The sequence below is a fragment of the Salarias fasciatus genome, chromosome 14, assembly GCF_902148845.1.
Source record: "Salarias fasciatus chromosome 14, fSalaFa1.1, whole genome shotgun sequence".
Lineage (NCBI taxonomy): Eukaryota > Metazoa > Chordata > Actinopteri > Blenniiformes > Blenniidae > Salarias > Salarias fasciatus.
In genome coordinates, this window is record NC_043758.1 from 2,445,414 (window position 1) to 2,467,395 (window position 21,982).

At 53.6% G+C, this 21,982-nt stretch overlaps 4 protein-coding genes across 4 annotated transcripts; 2 read left to right on the forward strand and 2 right to left on the reverse strand.

The window, feature by feature from the left end:
• The first annotated feature begins 5,517 nt into the window (after positions 1 to 5,517).
• LOC115400652 (olfactory receptor 2G6-like) lies at positions 5,518 to 6,456 on the forward strand. Its single transcript, XM_030108659.1, has one exon. It carries the CDS (start codon positions 5,518 to 5,520, stop codon positions 6,454 to 6,456), a length of 939 nt encoding a protein of 312 aa, XP_029964519.1.
• A 570-nt stretch (positions 6,457 to 7,026) lies between these two features.
• Positions 7,027 to 15,858, reverse strand: pgm2l1 (phosphoglucomutase 2-like 1). Its single transcript, XM_030108267.1, has 14 exons — positions 15,675 to 15,858; positions 11,783 to 11,950; positions 11,581 to 11,687; positions 11,227 to 11,311; positions 11,038 to 11,121; positions 10,728 to 10,924; positions 10,233 to 10,422; positions 10,056 to 10,153; positions 9,577 to 9,757; positions 9,412 to 9,505; positions 9,196 to 9,325; positions 8,921 to 9,110; positions 8,622 to 8,755; positions 7,027 to 8,520 (listed from the first exon to the last, which is right to left on the reverse strand). Exons 1-14 carry the CDS (start codon positions 15,783 to 15,785, stop codon positions 8,418 to 8,420), a joined length of 1,872 nt encoding a protein of 623 aa, XP_029964127.1. The 5' UTR covers positions 15,786 to 15,858; the 3' UTR covers positions 7,027 to 8,417.
• Positions 15,859 to 16,405: 547 nt separating this feature from the next.
• lipt2 (lipoyl(octanoyl) transferase 2) lies at positions 16,406 to 17,899 on the reverse strand. The gene is made up of 3 exons (XM_030108301.1): positions 17,290 to 17,899; positions 17,081 to 17,207; positions 16,406 to 16,992 (listed from the first exon to the last, which is right to left on the reverse strand). The coding sequence occupies exons 1-3, from the start codon at positions 17,596 to 17,598 to the stop codon at positions 16,766 to 16,768; spliced, it is 663 nt and encodes a 220-aa protein (XP_029964161.1). The 5' UTR covers positions 17,599 to 17,899; the 3' UTR covers positions 16,406 to 16,765.
• A 300-nt stretch (positions 17,900 to 18,199) lies between these two features.
• Positions 18,200 to 21,531, forward strand: rnf169 (ring finger protein 169). Its single transcript, XM_030108276.1, has 6 exons — positions 18,200 to 18,530; positions 18,960 to 19,021; positions 19,240 to 19,308; positions 19,378 to 19,481; positions 19,559 to 19,652; positions 19,732 to 21,531. The coding sequence occupies exons 1-6, from the start codon at positions 18,239 to 18,241 to the stop codon at positions 20,761 to 20,763; spliced, it is 1,653 nt and encodes a 550-aa protein (XP_029964136.1). The 5' UTR covers positions 18,200 to 18,238; the 3' UTR covers positions 20,764 to 21,531.
• Positions 21,532 to 21,982: the final 451 nt, after the last annotated feature.

The window sequence follows — 21,982 nt, forward strand, 5'->3', positions numbered from 1 at the left end:
CTTCAAACCAATCCCTTCAGAAGGAGCCGTCAGGCCACGCCCCCTCGTCAGGCCACGCCCCCTCCATCAAACTGTGCTGGCCAGTCTTATCACTGCTGAACAGGAACATTCTGGAAACATCCTGATCGTATCCATTAATGTGATTCTTCACCAGACAGCACCTGATCAGCAGAGGAAGATGATGTCAGTCTGGAAGTTTGAAATTGTTCCTGCTTGGAGATACTGACCTTTGAACTTTGGTGCCTCTGTTAAAGCTTCTGTCCTGACGGTGAAATATGCTGGAATCATGGAGCCAGCTGCTCTCCTGGAAGCTGTGGCTCGGTGTGATCCCCAGCACGACATGAGGCAAAACCTAAGTTTCTCCAAACGAGTTTGTTCCTCGTCAGTTTAAACCCCTGAAGATTTCTCTCTTCTATTCAGGGGAAGCAAAAAAAAAAACAAAACAGCATTTTGAAGAAAGAACTACAACGCATCTCGGAACATCTGGAATGAACATCTGGAAATGCGCTGCAGATCAAGCAAAAGGCCCATCCTGTGAGGAAAGGGTTAAAAGGTACAGTATTGCAGTGATTTTGTCATTTTTTGACACCAGATTTGTTGGAGGTCGTTGCTATGGTAACCAAGCTAGCGTGAGTGCGCCGCTTCGCGGTCGACACGGGGGTGTGAGGAGTGTGAGGAGTGTGAGGACAGAAACTTCAGAACAGATGTGCTGATACAGGTTTTACTCGGGAAGGAGGAACGACAGACAAACCCGTTTATTTCCATCGTTCGTAGCCCTGCTAGCTTGAGGCTAGCTTGATGCTAGCTTGATGCTGCAGTTCAGGCAAGATCTGGTAATCTCTGGATGCCGCCGCCGCCTTACTCCCAAAGCAAACGGTTTTTATCCACCGACAGTGGATAAGACGGTTTTTGGAACTGGTCTTTAGTGGAACCACGTGATCCTGAGTCTGGATCCGTCACTGATCCTGGATCAGACCCCCGGAGACAGTCCGGTCCAAACCATGAGGGTATCGAACAGGTGGACCGCTGGGCGTGCCGGAACCGTCTTCCACCGAACCGAAGTGTTTTCCTTCTGTGACTCAGAGCAGGTTTATCCAGACCACGAAGCAACGTCCATCAAACACCCAGACCTGATCCAGAGCTGCTCCAGTTCCAAGACCAGGACAGAGACCCCATCAGTCCTCACAGACTGGAACCCGGACCACGTCAGTCCAGTCTTCAGGTCCTAGCACGGACTTCCTGTTGCTCAGACTTCACAATAAGAGTTCTGGTCTCCGTGGATCCTCCAGACGTTTCTCTCTGGTGGTCGGTCTTGATCAGGTTCTCTCCTCAGACCGGGACCCTGCAGAACCTCTCCAAGTCCAGAAGCTGCTTCTGGTTCTGGATCGAACTGAGAGGAACCTCAGAGTTCCTCTCAGTTTGTTCCTCTCACTTCGACGACGCTTCAGTTTCTGATCAAACTGATCCAGGTTTTGAGTCTAGACCGGAACCTTCAACCTGGTTCCAGTCAACTCCTTATTTTCTTGACAGGTGTTTGAGTCGATCCTCTTCCTCTTCCTCTTCCTTCTCCTCCTCCTCCTCCTCTTCCTCCCTCTGGTCACTCCACCTGAAGACAAACACCCACAGCGTCTCTGTTTACACTGGTAACCGTGACGACGGCTAGTTGTCCTCGGGGGTCCGGACCCTGCCGGGACTCATTAGGTCCGGCTCAGACACTAACATGTTGTTCGCCGCCTCCTTCCTCCTTCCTCCCCCCGGGAATCGAACCGGACGTCGGAGACGCGGACTTCTTTGCTTCTTTCCAAACTCTTTAGAGTTCCTGTTTGTTCTATTTGTGGAGCGTCATTGAGCCGAACGGCAAATTCATGAAGGAATCAGAGAAAAGCAGGAGGAATGAAATGAAGGAGAAGAAATATTCTCTCACTTCTGACTCTCTGACTTTACTGAACCTTCTTCTTCTCTGTGAGGATTTTTTGAGGTTCTTTGTAAATAAGATCACTGCTCATGGAGCCCCACCGCCCCAGGCTGATCTGGACCCCTCTGGACCCCCTCTGGACCCCCTCTGGACCCCCTGTGGACCCCCTCTGGACCCCCTGTGGACCCCTCTCAGAGCCCCCTCAGAGCCCCTCCATCCCTGCATTCACCTCAGCTGCCTTTCGCCTGATCCACTTCCTGCTGGGACCGGATCGGCTGAACCCTCCGTCCTGCTAGCTGCCACCTGGTCTTCGGCTCAGGCGGGTCTTTAATCCGGTTTCTCTCTCTGTTCCATCCTGCTGTCATTGTGACACCCCGTAGCTTCTTTTAAAGAAGAGAAACTCAGATCCGCTGGTTCTGTCTAATACCTGGCCCATCTCCGAACCGCCTGTTTTTTCTAAGGTTTTCTTGAAGGTCGTTCTTAATCGACCTTGAGCAGCACTGCGGAGACGTTAGGGGCTCCTGGACTGGTTCAGTCCAGCCTCACTGACGGATCCTCCTGGGTGCAGCTGGGGCAGCTTTTCCAGGTCCCTCCAGCTCCCCGACCGGGTCCAGGTCCCTCCAGCTCCCCGACCGGGTCCAGGTCCCTCCAGCTCCCCGACCGGGTCCAGGTCCCTCCAGCTCCCTTGTCTCACTGAAACCTTGTATAAGATCACAGGATTGAATGTGGGCGTCGTCACTGGAGCGTCTGAACAATCAACCCGCTCAGTGGCCGAGGTCGGATTCTTCAGCTCCTTCCGGAGTCGAGCACATCTAAGAAAGGCTGATCTGAAGAGTCGTTCCTGATTTTATCTCTTCATGTTCGGACGATTGTGACTCGCTGTTTGTCGGCATTGATCGTTCTGAACTGGAGCGTCTGCAGCTCGTCCAGAACCAGAACCAGAACCGTCTCCTAACCGGGACAAAGAACCATCAGAGCAGAACTCTGGAGCTTCCTGCACTCTACTGGCTCCAGGTTTGGTTCAGGGTGGATTTTAAGATTCTTTTATTTGCCTGTAAGTCACTGAACGGACTGACCCCAGAATATTTATCTGACCTTGTTAAGGTCCATCGGCCCTCCAGAGCCCTGAGGACAGCTGACCTCTTGACCCCAGACCTTCCTGGATCCTCTTGAAACCAGAGGAGACCCGTTCTCTGACTGTGGCCTCAAACAGGAAGCTCCCGGCGTCACGCACAACTGAACGGCCAATCAGGCGTCATAAAACACAGCTGGCTGCTCCTCCGTCAGCTACACAGCCGGGTGTAGCCGGGTGTAGCCGGGTGTAGCCGGGTGGAGTCGGGTGGAGTCGGGTGGAGCCTCGTAGAGTCGGGTGGAGTCGGGTGGAGCCTCGTAGAGTCGGGTGGAGTCGGGTGGAGCCTCGTGGACGTCCAGCATGAAGATGAGCCTCAGCGACTTTCTGACGGTTTGAGCAGAAATTGTTTGATTCTGCAGCTGGTGTTTGGGTGGAGGCTCTCAGGCCGGGGTGGAGGTGGAGGTGGAGGTGCTGGAGGCGGAGGCCGGCTGGATGTCCTGCTGATTCCTCTGACACGGTTCAGCTCACGGGGAAAGGCTCTGCTGAGGCATCGAACCGGGTGTCCTCTGGCCGTGCTGCCTGTAACGCCTGTGCTGTCTGCTCAGCCCCGCCTGGCGGCTGCAGGACGACGACACGCTGCTGTGAGGAACCCGGAACCCGCTCTGGACCAGGACTGAGCCTGCAGGTCAAAGGTCAAACAGGTCACCTGTCCAGGGGTCCCTGGGCTCTCTGTCCTCACCTGTACCTCACTGTGATTGGCTGCAGCGCCCTGCCGTGGAGAGGGGAGGAGCGAGGGGCGGAGCCTGAGCACACTCCTGACTGACCGTGTGTGTGTGTGTGTGTAAGATTCAGATGTATAAGACTTGAAGGAAGCAGCAGCAGCTCTGACACACACACACACACACACACGTAGAAAAATGACAGCATCCTGCAGCAGAAGCAGCAGAGATCAGACAGACTCACACTGAAGGTTAAAATATCACATGAAAAACACAAGGTGTGTGTTCCTGATGACTTCTTGACATGCTGATGTGACGTGGTCGACATGTTATGTTTGTGTGTCTGATGTGTGTTTTGCATGTTGTCGACTTGTTTCTGATGAGTTGTTGAACTGTTCAGTGGTCTTGCAACTGGAAGGTAGCTCGATTCCCCATCGCCCCCTTCTATATGCCAAAGTGTCCTTGAGCAAGACAGTGAAGCCCTAACTGCTCTCAGTGGATGATTGAGCGCCTTGCATGGCAGACGCCTCCGCTGGTGTGTGAATGTGTGTGTGGACGGGTGAATGTGATGGTGCAGTGTACAGCGCTTTGGGCTCTGCTGCAGCAGTGTGCAAACTGTTATACGAGTGTAGAACCTTTACTGTGTTGTTGACATGGTTCTGACATGTGGTTATGTTTCTGTCATGTTTCTGACGTGTTGACATGTTTCTGACGTGTTGACATGTTTCTGATGTGTTGACGTTTCTGATGTGTTGACATGTTTCTGATGTGTTGACGTTTCTGATGTGTTGACGTTTCTGATGTGTTGACATGTTTCTGGCATGTTGACGTTTCTGATGTGTTGACATGTTTCTGGCATGTTGACGTTTCTGATGTGTTGACATGTTTCTGGCATGTTGACGTTTCTGATGTGTTGACATGTTTCTGGCATGTTGACATGCTGCTGAGGTATCATGTTTCTGACGTGTAATGTTTCTGAGATGTTGTTGACATGTTTCAGACGTGTTGTTAATGTTTCTGACGTGTTGTTTCTGACATGTTATGTTTCTGAGATGTTGTTGATATGTTTCTGGCATGTTTCTGACATGTTGACATTTTTCTGACATGTTATGTTTTTGTCATGTTTCTGACATGTTGATATGGTTCTGACAGGTTGTTGACATGTTTCTGTCATGTTTCTGACGTGTTGTTTCTGACATGTTGACATGTTTCTGACATGTTGTTTCTGACGTGTTGTTTCTGACGTATTGTTTCTGACATGTTGTTTCTGACATGCTGACATGTTTCTGATATGTTGACATGTTTCTGACATGTTATGTTTTTGTCATGTTTCTGACATGTTGATATGGTTCTGGTATGTGATTGACATGTTTCTGATGTGTTATGTCCGTGACATATTTCTGACGTGTTGTTGATATTTTCCTGATGTGTTGACATGTTTCTGACATGATATGTTTTTGTCATGTTTCTGACGTGTTGATGTGGTTCTGACGGGTTGTTGACATGTTTCTGACGTGTTGTTAAGTTTCTGACATGTTCCTCGTGAGATAATGTGTTTCCGTTGTCTTGTTGACACGTTGTGGTTGTCTTGTTGTTGTTGATGTGTTGTAGTTGATGTTTTGACGTTGACGTGTTGTGGTTGACCTGCAGCTCCGGAGCGAGTCGTCTGGAGTCTGAACACTGAAGCGGCATCAGCGGAACGAAGCACTGACACTGGAACACATGTTTGAGTCCTGACAGACACGGAGTGCGACCCTGAAGGATTGGGTGCGTTTGTTTCGCCCTTCCTGTTGTCCCTGTGCGGTGCGGACATGCTGGCCCTGAATAACTCGGACGTGGTGTTCGAGCTGGAGGGTCTGAACTCCACGCCGGCGCTGCGCCACGTCTTCTTCTCGCTGGCGCTCACCTCCTACCTGCTGACGGTGGCGGTCAACCTGATGCTGGTGGTCACCGTCTGCCTCCACCCGGCGCTCCACCAGCCCATCTACATCTTCGTGTGCAACCTGTGTGTGAACGGGATCTGCGGCGCTTCCTGCTTCTACCCCAAGATGATGCACGACCTGCGGACGCGCGTGCACGCCATCACGTACGGCGGCTGCCTGGGCCAGATGTTCGTCATCTACACCTACGTCTTCTGCGAGTTCACCAGCCTGACCGTCATGGCGTACGACCGCTACGTGGCCATCTGCCGGCCGCTGCGGTACCGCGTGCTGATGACGGCGCGCCGCGTGGCCACGCTGCTGCTGCTCACCTGGGCCTTCTCCATGCTGGAGGCGGCGGCGGGCATCACGCTGACCGCCATGCTGCCCGTCTGCGGCCGCCGCGTCCGCAACATGTTCTGCACCAACTGGGAGGTGGTGAAGCTGTCGTGCTCCGACACCACCGCCAACAACATCTACGGCTTGGCGCTGACCGTCTCCCACGTGCTGCAGACGGCGCTCATCCTGGTGTCCTACGGCCACCTGGTGCGCGCCGCCGTGCGCTCGCGCGCCGACCGCCGCAAGTTCGTTCAGACGTGCCTGCCGCACCTGGTCACGCTGCTGGTCTTCACCGGCTCGCTGGTCTTCGAGGTCATGTACGCGCGCTACGGCGGTGCCGGCGCGCTGCAGCCGCTGCGCAACGCGCTGGCCGCCGAGTTCCTGGTGGTGCCGCCGCTCGTCAACCCCGCCATCTACGGTATGAACCTGCAGCAGATCAGGATCCGCATCCTGAACCGGGTCACCGCCGCCGGGACCCGGGCGTCCGACTGACGACCACCGGGCCCCGAGGGAGGACTGACAGACCGAGACGAAACAGACCGAACGTTGAAAATGAGCCGCTGTGAAGTTTTACAGAATAAAATTCCTCCTGAGACACACATTGAAGAGATTTTTTTTTCTTTGTGAAAAATGTCTGCGAGAAACTTAAACTTGAAACTATGGAAACTTTTCAGCTTTCAGACATTTTCATGAACTCACCGCTTCGATGCTAATACATTAGCCATTACACGGTTAAGTGTCATGACTTCCAACCAGGCGCCAACCTCCGCTCATAACACATGAAGATAATATGGAAGTGCAAAAAGTAATAATTCCAGGTAAATTCCAGCAGGGGGCGATGATGTTGGTCTCATTGGAACCCATTCAAAAATGCTGATTTCCTCATTCCTCTGTCTCTCACCTGGAGGTCAAACCTTTCATCCTTCATCCACTACTTCCATCCTCCGGAAAAACGTTTTCATGCCGCGATACAAATGTGTTGCATGAATTCAAACCCAGGGTGTGTGTGTGTGTGTGTGTGTGTGTGTGTGTGTGTGATTAAAACAGGCTTCCAGGGTTTGCTTTGGTTTTATTTCAGAAACACACACAGGAGGTCTCACTCCGTCACTTCTTTCCAAAACCCAAACAGAAAAAACAGCAGCGGCTCGTCATAAATAAACTCTGAGTAGAAAAATAAAGGAGTTCAAGCAGCTTCAGCTCCGAAAACGGTTCATCCAAGACTCTGAGCAGCTTCTGTCCTCCATCCGTCCACAGTGTGCAACTTCATTTCATGAAACGAGGGCTCAGTTTGAGGTCTGCTGCCCTCTGCTGGGGAGGACGGGGACGTCAGCAGAGGGGCTGGCGTCCCCCAGGGATCTGCCCTGGGCCCACTGCAGGCTTTCAATGTAGTGGTTGAGACAATGTTGTTGGGTTCAGAAGGATCCATTTTCGCTTGAAACACTGTTGTGGAAACAGTTTCAGACACGACCGGGCAGGAAGTGGTCGAAACCCACAGAGGAGGTCAGGGGACCCATGTTCGATTCCTGAGGGACGCCAACAGGAAGTGGAATTTATGTAATTTTTCAAGCCAAGAATGTTGTTTTTTCTCAAGCTAATTACTTTAAAATGCCAAATTTCAGGCTACATTTTCATAGAAAACAAGATGAGCCTTTATTACTCATCAAGTTGTGTTTAACAACAATTTTTAAAAGTCTGTTACTGGTTCCAAAAATACGTCATGTCAGGTTGAACCTGCACCTCAGTTACAGTCACGAGGAAATACCACAATCAGAGTCAGTGTGCCAGGTCTCCTTCAGGCTAACAGAGAGGTCACAGGTTCGATTCCACAGAGACAAACACAAATCAAACTAATTTAAACAGGTGAAATAAAAACCAGAAGAAAACGAAACACTCCAGATACGTTCAGATGGTCCAAATCTAATCAGATGGTTCAGATCCGTTTAGACAGTCTGGAACCATTCAGACGGTTCAGATCCGATCAGAAGGTCCTGATCTGATCAGACGGTTCAGATCCATTCAGATAGTCTGAATCTATTCAGATGGTCCAAATCGAATCAGACGGTCCGGATTCGGTCAGATGGTTCAGATCCAATCAGACAGTCTGGACCTGTTCTGATGGTCTGGATCCTCCATTTCCAGGTTCATGATGACCTCTGGTGGATCCAACAGCTGAAAGCAGCTTCTTCTCCTCACCACCAGAGGTCAGCACAGTTCAGCAGGAATCGGGATTCTACTTCCTGTTTTATAAGAACCTTTTTTTTTTTTTTTTTTTTTTTTTTAATTTCAACTTTGAAGTTCCACCTGAAATGTTGGGACTTTACCCATCATGCACTGCTGCTGGGGGACACACACGACACAAACCAGCGGGCTGGAAGGAGCCGGACGCTCCGATTCGTCCAGAAATGTGACAGGATGTGACATCAGCAACATGCAGCGGGTGTGAGGAGGCGTGGCTACACGAAGCGGCGAATCAGGTTGTTCCTCTCAGGCTCCAGGAACTCGTCCAGCAGGCCGGTGGTGACCTTAGCGAGCTCCTCCTCCAGCTGGGACGGCTCGCTGTGGGACACACAAACACACACAGGTCACACAGGCCACGCCCCCCAACGACAAGACACACAGGCCACGCCCCTCCACGGTGAGGTCAGGGGTCGGCTGACCTCTTTCCGGGTGCGGCGCAGAACTCGGTGTAGTATTTGATCTTCGGTTCGGTTCCGCTCGTCCTCAGCGTGGCGACGACGCCGTTCTGCAGCGTGAAGGTGATCATGTGACCGCTCCGAGACACGGGGAGGACCTGCACACGCCCAGAACACGCGAGAACTTCAGGAATTTCATCAAAAATTAAAAAACAAATAAAAATTCATTAAGTTCCGAACTAATAGAGCCTCCCGACAGAACCAAGTCCCAACAGAGGTCCAAAACCAAGTCCCGGACCGAGTCATAGACTGTATGCTCTTACAGATCTGTGATCCGGCTGGCTGCTGTCGTATCCCGTGGTAACGTCTCGGACATGGACGATCTGGACGCCGTTACACGTCTTGGGGTACGAAGACTCCCCGTCGAAGTTTCGGATACGGCTGAAGATCCTCTTGATGGTGGACGGATCGTGGCAGGTCACATAGGAGGTTTTGGACAAGTGGTACCCATACCTGAGGACCGGAGAGGATGGGTTAGGGCGGCTGAGGACAGGAAGAGACAGGTGAGGACAGGGGAGGACAGGGGAGGACAGCGTACGTCTGGTAGATGTTGTCCAGCTGCTGGCTCAGACTCAGGTTCTTCTCGTGGAGGTAGGCCGCCATCTCCGCCACGACCACGGCGGCACTCACGCCGTCTTTCTCTGGGACCAGCGAGCCGCACAGGAACCCTGCGGAGGACAGACACTGAGGGTCCACCGCACACACTCACTGACAGCCAATCGGAGTGAGGCAGTGAGCCAGGGGGAGGAGTTACCGATGGACTCCTCGAAGGCGAAGATCACACTGTGTCCACTTTTGGAGAGTTCGTGGATTCGGTTTCCGATCCACTTGAAGCCCGGAAGCGTCTCCTGTGGACAGACGATGCCGTCGTCACGGTGACGGCTGATCAACGCGACTGGAGGCCGAACGAGCGTCTCACCTCGAAGTGGAAGCCTTCGATTCGAGCGAACGCCTGCAGGATCTTGGAGGACACAGTGGTGGCCAACATGTAGACGCCGTCGCGGTCCGCCGGATCCGGATGGTTCTGCTTCCAGTTGAAGAACATCCACCAACCCAGGAGAGCTGCCAGCTCGTTCCCCGAGAACACCTTCCAACCACACCTGGAAGAGACCAGGAAGTACAGCTGAGACAGACAGGAAGTACAGCTGGAGGAGGCAGGAAGTACAGCTGAGAACAACAGGAAGTACAGTTGGAGGACACGGGAAGTACAGCTGAGACAGAGACAGGAAGCACAGCTGGAGGAGGCAAGAAGTACACCTGAAGCAGGATAGGAAGTACACTTGAGAACCCCTTACAAACACACCTGAAACAGAAAGAGGAAGTGCACATGGAAGAGACAGGAAGAACACCTTAAACAGGAAGTAAACCTAGAACGGGACAGGAAATAGGAGGTCCTACCTGTCGGACTTCTCCGCGACCGCCAGCCGGTCGGCGTCGGGGTCCGTGGCCAGGACGATGCGAGCGTCCTCCTTCTGAGCCAGCTGCAGAGACAGCTCCTGGGGGACAGAGGAAGAAGGTCCCTGTTCAGACTTCTCCACCAGAGAGCCTCAAAACGTCCAGCGAATGGCGTCCTACCAGGACGGACTCGCCCTCCTCGGGGTTGGGGCAGCGGATGGAGGAGAAGTTGGGATCGGGGTCTTTCTGTTCGGGGACGGGGATGGGAGGAGCGAAGCCGAACACCTGGAAGGCCTCCTGGACGAAGGCGTGTCCCACGCCGTGGAAGGATGAGTGGACGAACTTAAGCGGGGAGTGGCGGTTCGAATCCCTGCGGGACAGATCCAAGGCATGTTAGTTCATCATGCAACACCAGCAGGAGAACGCAGAACCAGTCATCCAATCATTCAGTACCGCCGCACAGAGAAGACTAACGAAGGTCCACAAGGTGCGTTTACAGCAGCTACGTCACCTCCACCGGCCTGACAGCTTTAAAGCAGCAGCGCTGGTGTGTGAGCCCTGAAACGCGTTGGCATGCAGCACATGTAACTGTGTGTAGCTGCCGTCATCCCGGCTGCCGCCAGCAGAGGGAGACAGATCCCCGAGACGGACTGTGTGGTGAAGAACGTGGTTGACCTGTGGAAGCAGAGGGAGGACAGCTCGTCCATGTAGCAGCGGTTGATGTGGCTCAGCGGGTCCCGGGTGAGCGGGCTGCGCTCCACCAGCTCCTGGTCCCAGCAGGAGGCGCTCCACGGCTCCAGCTGCTCCTCGATGCAGCGCAGGATCTCCTTATCGTGGGGGGAGGCGATCTGAGCGCCGTTACACCAGTACACCTGCAGGGGGCGAGAGGGGAGGTCAGGAACCTCAGAACACTGGTGGTGTGTGTGTGTGTGTGTGTGTGTGTGTGTGTGTGTGTGTGTGTGTGTGTGTGTGTGTGTGTGTCCACCTTGTATCCGTTGTCTTCTTTGGGGTTGTGTGAAGCAGTGATCATCACTCCAGCTGCAGCTCCGAGCTTCTTCACTGCGTAAGGCTGAAAAAAACAGAGACACAGCTGTAAAACATCTGTTAAGTGTGTGTGTGTGTGTGTGTGTGTGTGTGTGTGTGTGTGTGTGTGTGTGTGTGTGTGTGTTCTCACCACATATGGTGTTGGGACGAAGGAGGAGAACAGATGAACGGGGACGTTTCTGCTGAGCATCACTGCAGCTGTCAGCTTGGCCAACCTGGAGACAGGAGGTGGAGATGAAGATGGAAGAGGAGGAGGAGGAGGAGGAGGTGAAGGAGGAGGAGGAGGAGGAGGTGAAGGTGAAGATGGAGGAAGAGGAGGAGGAGGTGGAGGTGGAGGTGGAGGTGGAGGTGGAGGAGGAGGAGGAGGTGAAGGTGAAGATGGAGGAAGAGGAGGAGGAGGAGGTGAAGGTGAAGATGGAGGAAGAAGAGGAGGAGGAGGAGGAGGAGGAGGAGGGACAGCACTAGGAAGATGAAGAGAGGTTACCTCTCACTGCTGCAGCCGCTCTCCTCTTGTCCTCTCGTGTCGAATCCGATGACCAAACCTCTGCTGCTGAAGTCTGAGAAGAACCCGCTCAGGTAGGAGAACAGGCCCTGGAGAACATGGAGAACATGGAGAACCTGCATGAGGGACCACAGAACACGCCTCAGGGCAGACGCGACGTGCGCACGCCTCCGCCTCCTCTCACCTGCGTGGTCTGGATGACCGTCAGGTCGTTGATCCGGTTGAATCCGGCTCCCATGGCGGCTCTCAGTCCGGCGGTGCCGAAGCCCATCCGGCTGCAGAGTCTGGACCGGAGCTCCTGGTGGGAACCCGAGACCAGCAGGGAGTCCAGCTGAGCCCGGGTCCGGGGGTTCTGCAGCAGAGGGGGGGAGGGGGGGCGATCAGCTGGCTGGTGCCTCAGAGGAGCCAGATGTTCAACTACACATGGAGGGCCCAGACCGCTGAGTCCACTGACTTCAAACCTCAATGATTAATTGTTGATCTGACTCAACAGAACCAACTGTGGAACATCTCAGTGAAACATTTCTCATCAGAGAACAAACTGTGGAACATCTCCAGCTGGAGAACAAACTGCGAAACGTCTCCTGTGCTGTATGACTCCTTCACATGTTCCTCTGCAGACGGGATAAATATAGAAAACATGTGGCATTTAGACGAGGTCACACAGTGCAGAGCGCGACCTTTATAGAACCAGCAGCTCACAGGTCAACCTGAAGTCATGCTAACAACAGCTAACAACAGCTAACAGAGCTGCAGCTAACAACAGCTAACAGAGCTGCAGCTAACAACTAACAGAGCTGCAGCTAACAACAGCTAACAGAGCTGCAGCTAACAACAGCTAACAGAGCTACAGCTAACAACAGCTAACAGAGCTGCAGCTAACAGACATACAGCTAACAACTAAAAGAACTACAGCTAAAAGAGCTACAGCTAACAACCATGAACAGTGCTACAGCTAAAAGTAGCTAACAGAGCTACAGCCATCAGCGCAGCAGCTAGTGCTACAGGTGGGGTTCCAGCAGTAGACGTAGCCCCACCTTCACTCACACCTCTACATTTAGCACGTCTTCATCAAAATATTTTAGAATTATTTATTTTGTAATAAAACCATTTAAAACTTTTTATTGATTAAAGCTGTATGTTAGGCGTTGTGCAGGGCTCTGTTTTGGGCCCACTGACAGCGAGCCCAGACATTCAGTGCTACCACTTGTCCTAAACAGTTGGGTCATCATGTAAAATTTTCGGCTTGGAGCCTCCCCTTACCCTTACCCTCTCCTCTTATCTTTCATCACATCTCAGATAACATGACTAACGCAGACACTCGGCTTTCTTTAGGGCTGGTCTGAATAGCTGTTGTTGCCCTCCGAATATTCGGGCCCAAGTAATGACGAATATCCGAATATTCGGCGTGCGGGGGGTGTGAGCCGGTATGCACATGCGCCAGAGTGCCGCAGCAAACAAAGCACGTCGGATACGACTTTGAAAAGTGACTGTGTGAGGCTATCAGACCGAAACTCCGTCTGCAAAGACTTTCAGAGAACAAAAGACTGGTGAACGGAGGTCTGTCTACAGAAGTGACCGTAACTAATCTCTCAGGCGCCGCCCCCGCAATTCAGAAACAGAACAAAACAAGGCTAAATAAACTTTGATGCTAAATGATAACAGACTAGCAATGTATGTGCCGCATTTGCTGTAAATAATTTGTAATGAAGGGGTAGATAAACTGTCTGGATCAAAAGAAATGCTCCTCGAGTATGTGTGAGCCGGTGCATGCATGAAATGCGCACCATGCAAGGGAGGCTTTTGGGGGGGGGGGGGGTGAAATTCGGATCACAAAATTATTCGCCCAATGTGATCATAGCAATCGGATATTCGGGACCAGCCCTAGCTGTCTTCCCTGCTTGCTGAATTGCACGCTCAGGAAACGGGTGTCCCCTCGTCCGGATGGGACTTCTGGGGATGGCTGACCGAGGGCGGCTGGCGAGCTTGACCTACTAACATTGTTGACACGCTTGCTGTTTTCCTATCTGTGTTGTCTTCATTCTCCTGCGGTATTCTCCTGGTTCATTGTTTGGTTGTTTGCATGTTCACGGTTACTGTGGCCCAATATACTTTGCGTTAGGGCTGGGCGATATAGCCAAAAAATTAAATCTCGATTTTTTTTTTTTTTTTTTGCTTGAAATCCGATAAATGATTTTAAAAGGTTTTTTTCTGTGTAAACAGATCCAATTTAAGCGCCGACAAAACACATGATTTAAGTTTCATTTTTATCATATTTGCGCTCTTTATTTCATTTTGTGTCTTTTTATTTTTCTAAACATTCGGCCGAGAGCATTATGGCAAAAGATGAGGAATGGACCGTGTTTCACGTAAAAAACGCTGCGGCCGAGTGCGCTTTTATGACGCTCTGCATGAGCGCGATGTGGGATTCTCGGGGCGCCGGGAGAGATCCGGCCGGGATCTCTGGGGGACAGCCTTTATCCCGGGAAGGACCGTGCATTCTCTGTCCCCAGCTAGGGGCAGGAAGATTTAACTCTTCTCATTTGTAAGAGAATGCTGACTGTAGTCTGTGCTACAGCGCCAGTCCTCCTGGACACGCCCGGTAAAAATGGCGGAGGGACAGAAAACAATAAACTCGATGGTGAGATTAAATTTTTTTCACATCGATTTAAAAAATGAAATCAAATTAATCGAATTCATTTGCTATATCACCCAGCTCTACTTTGTGTCATTCTGTTGAACCTTCTGCTTCCTCTTTCACACACATCTTCGATGATCCTGATGATGATTTGAGGTTGAGTGATTTTAAGTGATCAGGTGAAATTTCACACAAGGTTGATTAAAACGTGACTGATTTAATCAAAAGGGAGGATGTGTGATGAGTGCATGCTTACCTTAGATGTATTTGTTATGACTAACCGTAGCTCTCACACACTCAGATGTGTGAGGAACCACGAATGCTTTGTCTAGAATTTACTTTTCCTGATAAAGTTAGCGTAGCAGCTGCGGGACTCGTGGGAGTCTTCCTGTGTCCAGCCTACAGCTGGGTGCAGTCAAGGCTTCTAGGAGTGAACGTGGCAGACAGTTTTTACAAACTCACCCTGTTACTCTAGTGACTGTGTGATCTCTCAGCTGCACAGCTTAATAAAATGAGAATACCAAGAACTCGCCGGCTGATGCCCTTTGTTAAATAACAGTGTCGTCACAAAACTGCAACGATGGAGTTCTCAGTGTGGAGTTCCTCAGGGTTCAACTCTGGGTCCCTTCTCATTGGCAGTAAATCCCAAATTACTGATGTTCAGTGATGATGATAATCTAAAGATAAAGATGATGCTGAAGACTTTAATAATGATGAGGATGATGAGCATGATGATGTTGGAGACGATGATAATGAGGAGGATGATGAAGATATTGCTGAAGTAATGACGGAGAGGATAGTGATGATAATGATAAAGATGAAAATGATAATGAAGATTGATGATTAAGATAATGGTGATGATAAAGACGAAGATGATGATGATGAGGGATCAAGAGATCCTGACCTCCTCGCTGCAGACTGCTGAGTCATGCTGCAGATTAACCTTAATCCGAGCTCTGCACTGCGGGAACAGCGCGCGGATCCATAACACAGAACTCCCGTAGACAAAGACGCTATTTGAGGCTAGTTGAAGCTCGGGGACAGCACAAAGCTGCAGGCCGGGAATGAGACGCTGTTCCCGAATGGACCTGGTGGAAGGAGAAAATCGGCCCACAGGTTTTGACTCCAGCTCATTTGAACTGAAGGAAATGTGCAGATTTGAAGCCGCTGAGGCGGCATAACCTCCGAGTCTGAGCTCAGCACGGATCCTCACAGAAGCTCCGTTAAGTTTATGTTTCGGAACATGGCGTCTACCTCTGATCGATAACATGTGAGCCGTTTGCTTTGGGGGGAAGTAAGCTATTGAATAAACATCGTATCCGGATGATTCTCTTCAGACTGTTGTTGAAATGCGGTGTGAGGTTAAACGGCGGGGTTTCTGAGCGGAGTCTGGTGCGTGCTCTACAGACCGCGATCGAGGTACCGGGCGCACACTCACCTGGTCCCAGGTCAGCCACCGGTGCACCGCCGCGTCCAGCTGCGGGTCCCCGGTGCTCGGACCCCGCGGGTCGGCGTTCAGGGCGCCGTTCAGGCCTCGGTGGTCGTCCATGTGACGGAGCTAACGGTTAGCAGGCAGCGGGGCGAGCGGCCGCAGCTCCCCTACACGCGTTCATCCACAGCGGGGGGAGTCTCCCCGAAAGGCCGCCTGGGGCTCCAGAGAGCCGGGGAGGAGCCTGAGAGCGACCCGGGAAGGAGGAGGAGGGGGGGGACTACCGGGGGGGAAAATTCCACCGGCCGGGGCCCCGACCACCAGGGGAAAGTCTGAAGATGTTTAGAGTCTGAAAAGTTTATTAATTAAACTAAAAGGACATTCTGGAACCACATCCGGTCTGATTGACACAATAAAAGCACCAGACTTCATTACTACGTTAGTTATTACTGAGAATCCGTTACTATTACTGTTACTGTTACTACTAATGCTGTTGTTATAACTATTAGCTAGCTCCCAGAAAGAAACCAATAACATCAATCCTATCAATAAATTTATACAAACAGTAAAAGAATAAAGAATGTTTTTAGTTTGTTTGTTTGTTTTTTTGTCAGTTATGTAAAAATGTGGGAGTAGAAAACAATGAGACCAGATCCTGGTCTCATGGTTCAGTGGTTGAGACCACTGAAGCTGGACGGATCAGAGAGGAGACTTTTATTTTCACAATATTTTATTCTGTTTTTGACATTTTTTTTAAATGTCCCAAATCCCTCGTGGAGTACGCCGGTGCCGGGACCATGACCCAAGACTTGGACGTCGGGTTCAGAAACTCTTCGCTCATCTGGGAGTGTCCATCCTCCAGCATCCAGTCCATCCTCCAGCATCCAGCCTGTCCTCCAGCATCCAGTCCATCCTCCAGCATCCAGTCCGTCCTCCAGCATCCAGCCCGTCCTCCAGCATCCAGTCCGTCCTCCAGCATCCAGTCCATCCTCCAGCATCCAGCCCTTCCTCCAGCATCCAGTCTGTCCTCAGCCTGTCTTTGTCCTGAGATGACTCCTTGCTCCACCTTGTGGGTTATCTGCAGCCAGAACCCCCCCCCTTCACACCGCCCCCCCCTCGGTCAGCGTGCAGCCAAAGTGCAGTCTGAAGGCGTCCAGCAGGTGGGGGACGGCCTCGTCCACGCCGACGTCTCTCTGCAGCTCGGCGCTCAGCGACGTCACGCCTTTACCCTCGATGCCGCACGGCACGATGTGGCGGAACCAGGACAGGTCGGTGTCACAGTTCAGAGCCAGGCCGTGAGAGGTGACGTAGCGGCCGCAGTGGATCCCTGACCACACACACGGAAACACACACACACGGGGTCAAACACAATGTCACACACACAGTCAGACACAACACACACACACCCCCCGTACCGATGGCGCAGATCTTGTTGTCTCCGACCCAGACCCCGGTGTGAGGAGACGTAGATGCGCTGATCCCAAAGCGGCTGCAGGCGGAGATGACGGTGAGCTCCAGCTGGGACACGTACCACCGCACACTCTGCAAGGACACAGGGTGAAACACACATCAGCCACGCCCCCCGCAGGTGAGGCCCCGCCCCTGCAGGCCCAGCTCCTCCCACCTTTCGGAAGCTGCCCAGGTGCAGGATCGGGTAGCAGACCAGCTGACCCGGTCCGTGGAAGGTGATGAGGCCCCCTCGGTTGGTGCGGTGGACTGCGGCGCCCAGCAGGCGCAGGCGGTCCAGCAGGTCTTCCGGGTACGGTTTGTGGCGGATGCCGGTGGTGTAGACGGGCGGGTGCTGGCACAGCAGCAGAGCGTGAGCTGGACCAGAACGGTGCCGGTCCACGTAGGTCTGCTGCACCCGCAGGGCCTCCTGGTAGGAGAGCAGGCCCAGACGGACCACCTCCACCAGCGGCCGTCCCCCCTGCATCCAAGACCGAGACCAGAACCAGGCAGGTTCAGCTGGGACACCAAAAACTGAACCAAGTCCACTTTATACTGTCAGCCAATCAGAAGCCTCCCCATGATAGAGTGTCCAATCACTGTCAGTGTCTTAGTCTCAGCGATGTTCACTCACTGTCCACTGTCAGTGTCTCTCAGGACAGACGTGCAAACCTTCAGTATCACTGGTATCATTTGAGTCAAAGTCCTCCTGCTCTCCTCTGTCCCCCTCTGTCCCCCTCTGTCCTCCTTTGTCCCCTGCTCTCCTCTGTCCTCCTCTGTTCCCCTGCTGTCTCTCCTCCTTGCCGCTCCTCAGGGCGCCGCCATGACACCTCCTGTCTCTTCTTCTACGGTCCGCGCTGCGCTCTGCTGCCCCCTACCGACCGGGATTCACTGTTTATTGTTGTGTATTATTATTATTATAATTGTATAAAATGTTGTTTTAATACTTTATAAACGAACAAAAATACTCTTTACGTTGTTTGTTCATTACTTTTTGTTTATTGTTGTTTTTTTCTCTTTCCATTCACGTTGTCGGCTGGAGGAAGACTCCTTTCACAATAAGATGCCAGACTATTTTATTGTGAAGGTGCTTCCGGTTGGCGGGTTTGTTTTGAGAATAGTTGAAGATGGCGACGGCGGGTTCCGCCGAGCGGCCCGGCAGCCCGGTCCGACCCGGAGCGGGTCCGGCGGGGTCCGGAGCGGGGCCCAGAGCCGGGTCCCGGTCCCGGTCGCGGTCGCGGTCCGGGCCGCCGCCGGGGGCAGAGGACGGACCGGACCGCTGCGCTCCGTCCGGCGGCGGCGGCTCGGCCCGCGGACACCCGGCCCACAGACACTCCGATGGGGAGCGGCTCCGCAGGAGGAGCGACCCCGAGAGGAGCAGCAGCAGGCCGGCCCGGAGGGACGGAGACTGCCGCAGAGGTCGGTGCTGGGACCGGGAGAGAGGGACCGGCGCTCGGCCGCCGCCCGAACACCGCTCAGACAAACCAGAACCAGAACCTCCGCTAAAAACTGATCATATGAAGGGAGACTGTTCTAAGACCGCTAAGAGTTAATATCACATCCAGACAAAGTTAAAGTTAAAGATTCTCAGCAGTTTGAAGAAAGCTCCGAGCGGAGGAGGACTAGTCCGGACTTGTCCTGCTGGAGGACTTTGGACTACCAGTTACTTTCGTACTCGTACCAGTACTCTCATTCTAATGCGTCTCTACTGTGATTCCTCAGTATGAATCCTGTTTTTATGGATGTGAATCTGTTGAGAAGTTTTTGTTCTCTGTGAGTTAATTGATCCCTTCTCCTCCTCTGGTCCTCCTCTGGTCCTCCTCTGGTTCCTCCCTGGTGTCTCCTCAGACCTCTTCGTCTCTCCAGCTCTGATCAACAAGTCTTCAGACCCGTTTCCAGGAAAACTCAAGGTCAGTCCAAAAAGTCCTGAAAGCTCCGACTCACTGGGTCAGAACCAGCACCAGACCAGGTCTGACAGCAGAAACCGGTCTGAACCAGTCTGAACCCAGCTGCCGATTGGACAACCCGTCTGTGTGGTGGCAGGTTTCTGCGAGGATCAATCAGACCCTCTGAGTTTGTGTGTGTGTGTGTGTGTGTGTCCGTGTGTGTGTCTGTGTGTTGGCGGCAGGGCGAGGACAGAGACGAGTCGAGGAGGAAGAATTCTGAGTTTGGATGGACGCGGCGCGACGACGAGCCGGTGAGTGTCGACCAATCGCGGCTGAGGATTCCCGGAGGGGGGCGGAGAGCTGACCTCTGCTGCGTTCAGGGCGTCCTGTCGGACTCGGAGAACGAGGAGCCAATCAGCCGCCAGATCAGGAACATCTCGAGCTTCATCAGGAGGACCAAGAACTCCTCGTCCCTCCTCGCCGTGTGAGTCCTCGCTCCGCCGCGCACACTGTCCGCGGGCTGACCTCTGACCTCTGACCCCTGACCCGTTTCTCCCTCAGCGGCTGTCAGAGGAGTCGCAGCTGCACCGACCCGGTGGAGGACCGGGGGGGAAAGCTGAAGGCGGCGGTCCTGCCGGCGGCCATGATGGAGCGGGTAGGCTCCGGTGTTTTCGCTGAAAATGCGCCGACTCCGTCTCCATGGAAACGGGCCTGAGTTCCGTCTGTCCTTGCAGGTGGGAATCAGCCACAGCTTCGCCGCCGGCATCCTGCTGTCGTCGGAGAACAGCCGCTCCGTGTCGGCGCCCACCGTGGCCCCGGAGCGGCGGCCGGCCTGGCGGGCGGTGCTGACCCCGTCCACGCCGCCCGTCCTGCCGCCGCCGCGGCCCGAGCGCTCCATCAGCCCCGAGAGCAACGACAGCATCTCGGAGGAGCTCAACCACTTCAAGCCCATCGTGTGCTCGCCGTGCACGCCGCCCAAGCGGCTGCCGGACGGCCGCCTGGTGGAGCCCACCATCGTCAAGTCGACGCCGCGGAACCTGACGCGCGGCCTGCAGAAGGCCACCAGCTACGAGGCCAGCCCCGCCGTGCTGCAGAAGTGGCGGCAGATCGAGCTGGACCGCCAGAGCCTGAAGGTCAGCTCCCGGTCCACGCTCACCAGCCCCGTGTCCGAGCTCCACGCCCGCGCCAACGGCGGCGAGGACGGCGCCAGGGCCCGGCCGTCCGCCAACAAGAGGCGGCTGCTGTTCGAGCCTCCGGACGCCGACGGCCTCCAGAGGCAGTCGGTGAAGATCCGCGTCCCCGCCGTGCGCTACGGCGCCGCCGCCCCCAGGCCCGGCCCGGACCTGGAGGCCGGCGTGGGCGGCGCCGAGCCCTGCGGCGTGGGGGCGCTGTTCTCGCCGCTGTCCAAGAACTCTGGTTTCCAGTTGTGTAAGTTAGTGCCAAAGGACTCGCAGAGTCCCCAGAAGGATCCGGGCGACAGTAGCATCCACAACCAGTCTACCTCCAGGAGGGGCAAGAAGAGGAAGCAGAAGACCAAACACCTGGACCCGGGCGCCGCCGCCGCCGCCCGCGACGCCCGGCAGCTGCAGCAGGAGCGGCAGGACCGGGCGCTGGCGCTCCGGCTGCAGAGACAGTTCGACCTGGAGAACCAGAGCGCCCCCCGCAGGCGGAGCCCCGACGCCTACTGCCTGCGCTCCTGGATGTCCAGTCAGAACCGCAGGAGGCGTGGCCTCCGCAGCTCCCGGCGAATCGGCAAGAAGCTGTGAGGCGCCGCCGCCGACAAGAAGCGATATATGCAAAGAGACGAGGTTGAATGAACGTGTGAATGTTTTTCTATGAAAACCCAAACACCAGCAGATCACCAAAAACTGAGCTCGCTCAGACCCAGCCAGAGCCGCCGCCGCCGCCGCGTCACAAGGTCCTGCGGTCCTGGCTCCAATCGGTGGTCATCCTCCTCCTCCTCCTCCTCCGGGGATTTCTTGCCACATGGCGCTCCACCGGTCCCGTTTCCAGGAATGAACGGCACACGCCGATGACGTTTTATTCCTCCGCCGCCGCGTTGATTCCGGTTGTTTCCGTCGTCCAATCAGCACACAGCAAGCTTCATGTCGCGTCCAAAGTTAGAGATTCATGTCGTACAGTATTGGCGGATTGTGAACTTGTAAGATTGTTATAATCGCACAGTGAGAAGGAGCCTTACCCCCCCACCTCCCCCCCCCCGCCGCCGCCCCCCGCTCCACCATCCGGACCACTGGCACAGCTGATCATGTTTCTGGGTCCTGAAGTTTGGTTCCACCTGGTTTTATCACAAAGACACTAAACTGTGGCCCCGTTTACAGAGAGCCGGCGATGACACCCCGTCTCCATGGAAACGGTGAGAACACTGTCTCTATGGAGACGGGGGCTCACAGGGTCAGGGTCCCGGATCCCAGGGATGGCCCTGGTTTGGTTCAGGGTCCCTTGCAGAGCCCGGGCAGAAGAACACTTTGTTTTGCAAGCTGAAGTGATTTATTTCCAATAAAATAAAGTCCTGAAAGCTGCTCCTCGGCTCACCGGCCTCTTTCTTCACCGTGTCGAGGCGCTGTGGCTCCCGGTCCCGTTCATGGTCCCAGCCTTCATCCTGGTCCCCAGAACCAGAACCTTAAAGGAATACTCCGAAGATTTTTGACCCACACCCTATCGCTATCATTGAGGTCTGTGTGTATCAAAACGTTATTTTAACGGATTGAAAAGAAAACATGTCTTTTAAAATGTTTTCTAAACATTGGCATTTACTTCACGTGCTAATACGCCGTCCCCTGGACCACTGGAAAGAAGATTTTGTCCACTTTCGTCAGTCCGGCTCTGTTTCCTATTGACTTCCAGCAATTGAGCTAAGCTAACTACGATGCTAACAGCTGGGACCCAGCCACTGGGCGCAGAGACAAAAAAGTTATTTATGAGCTTTTCTAACTTTGTCAATGATAGGGAAAGGGCGTGGGTCCA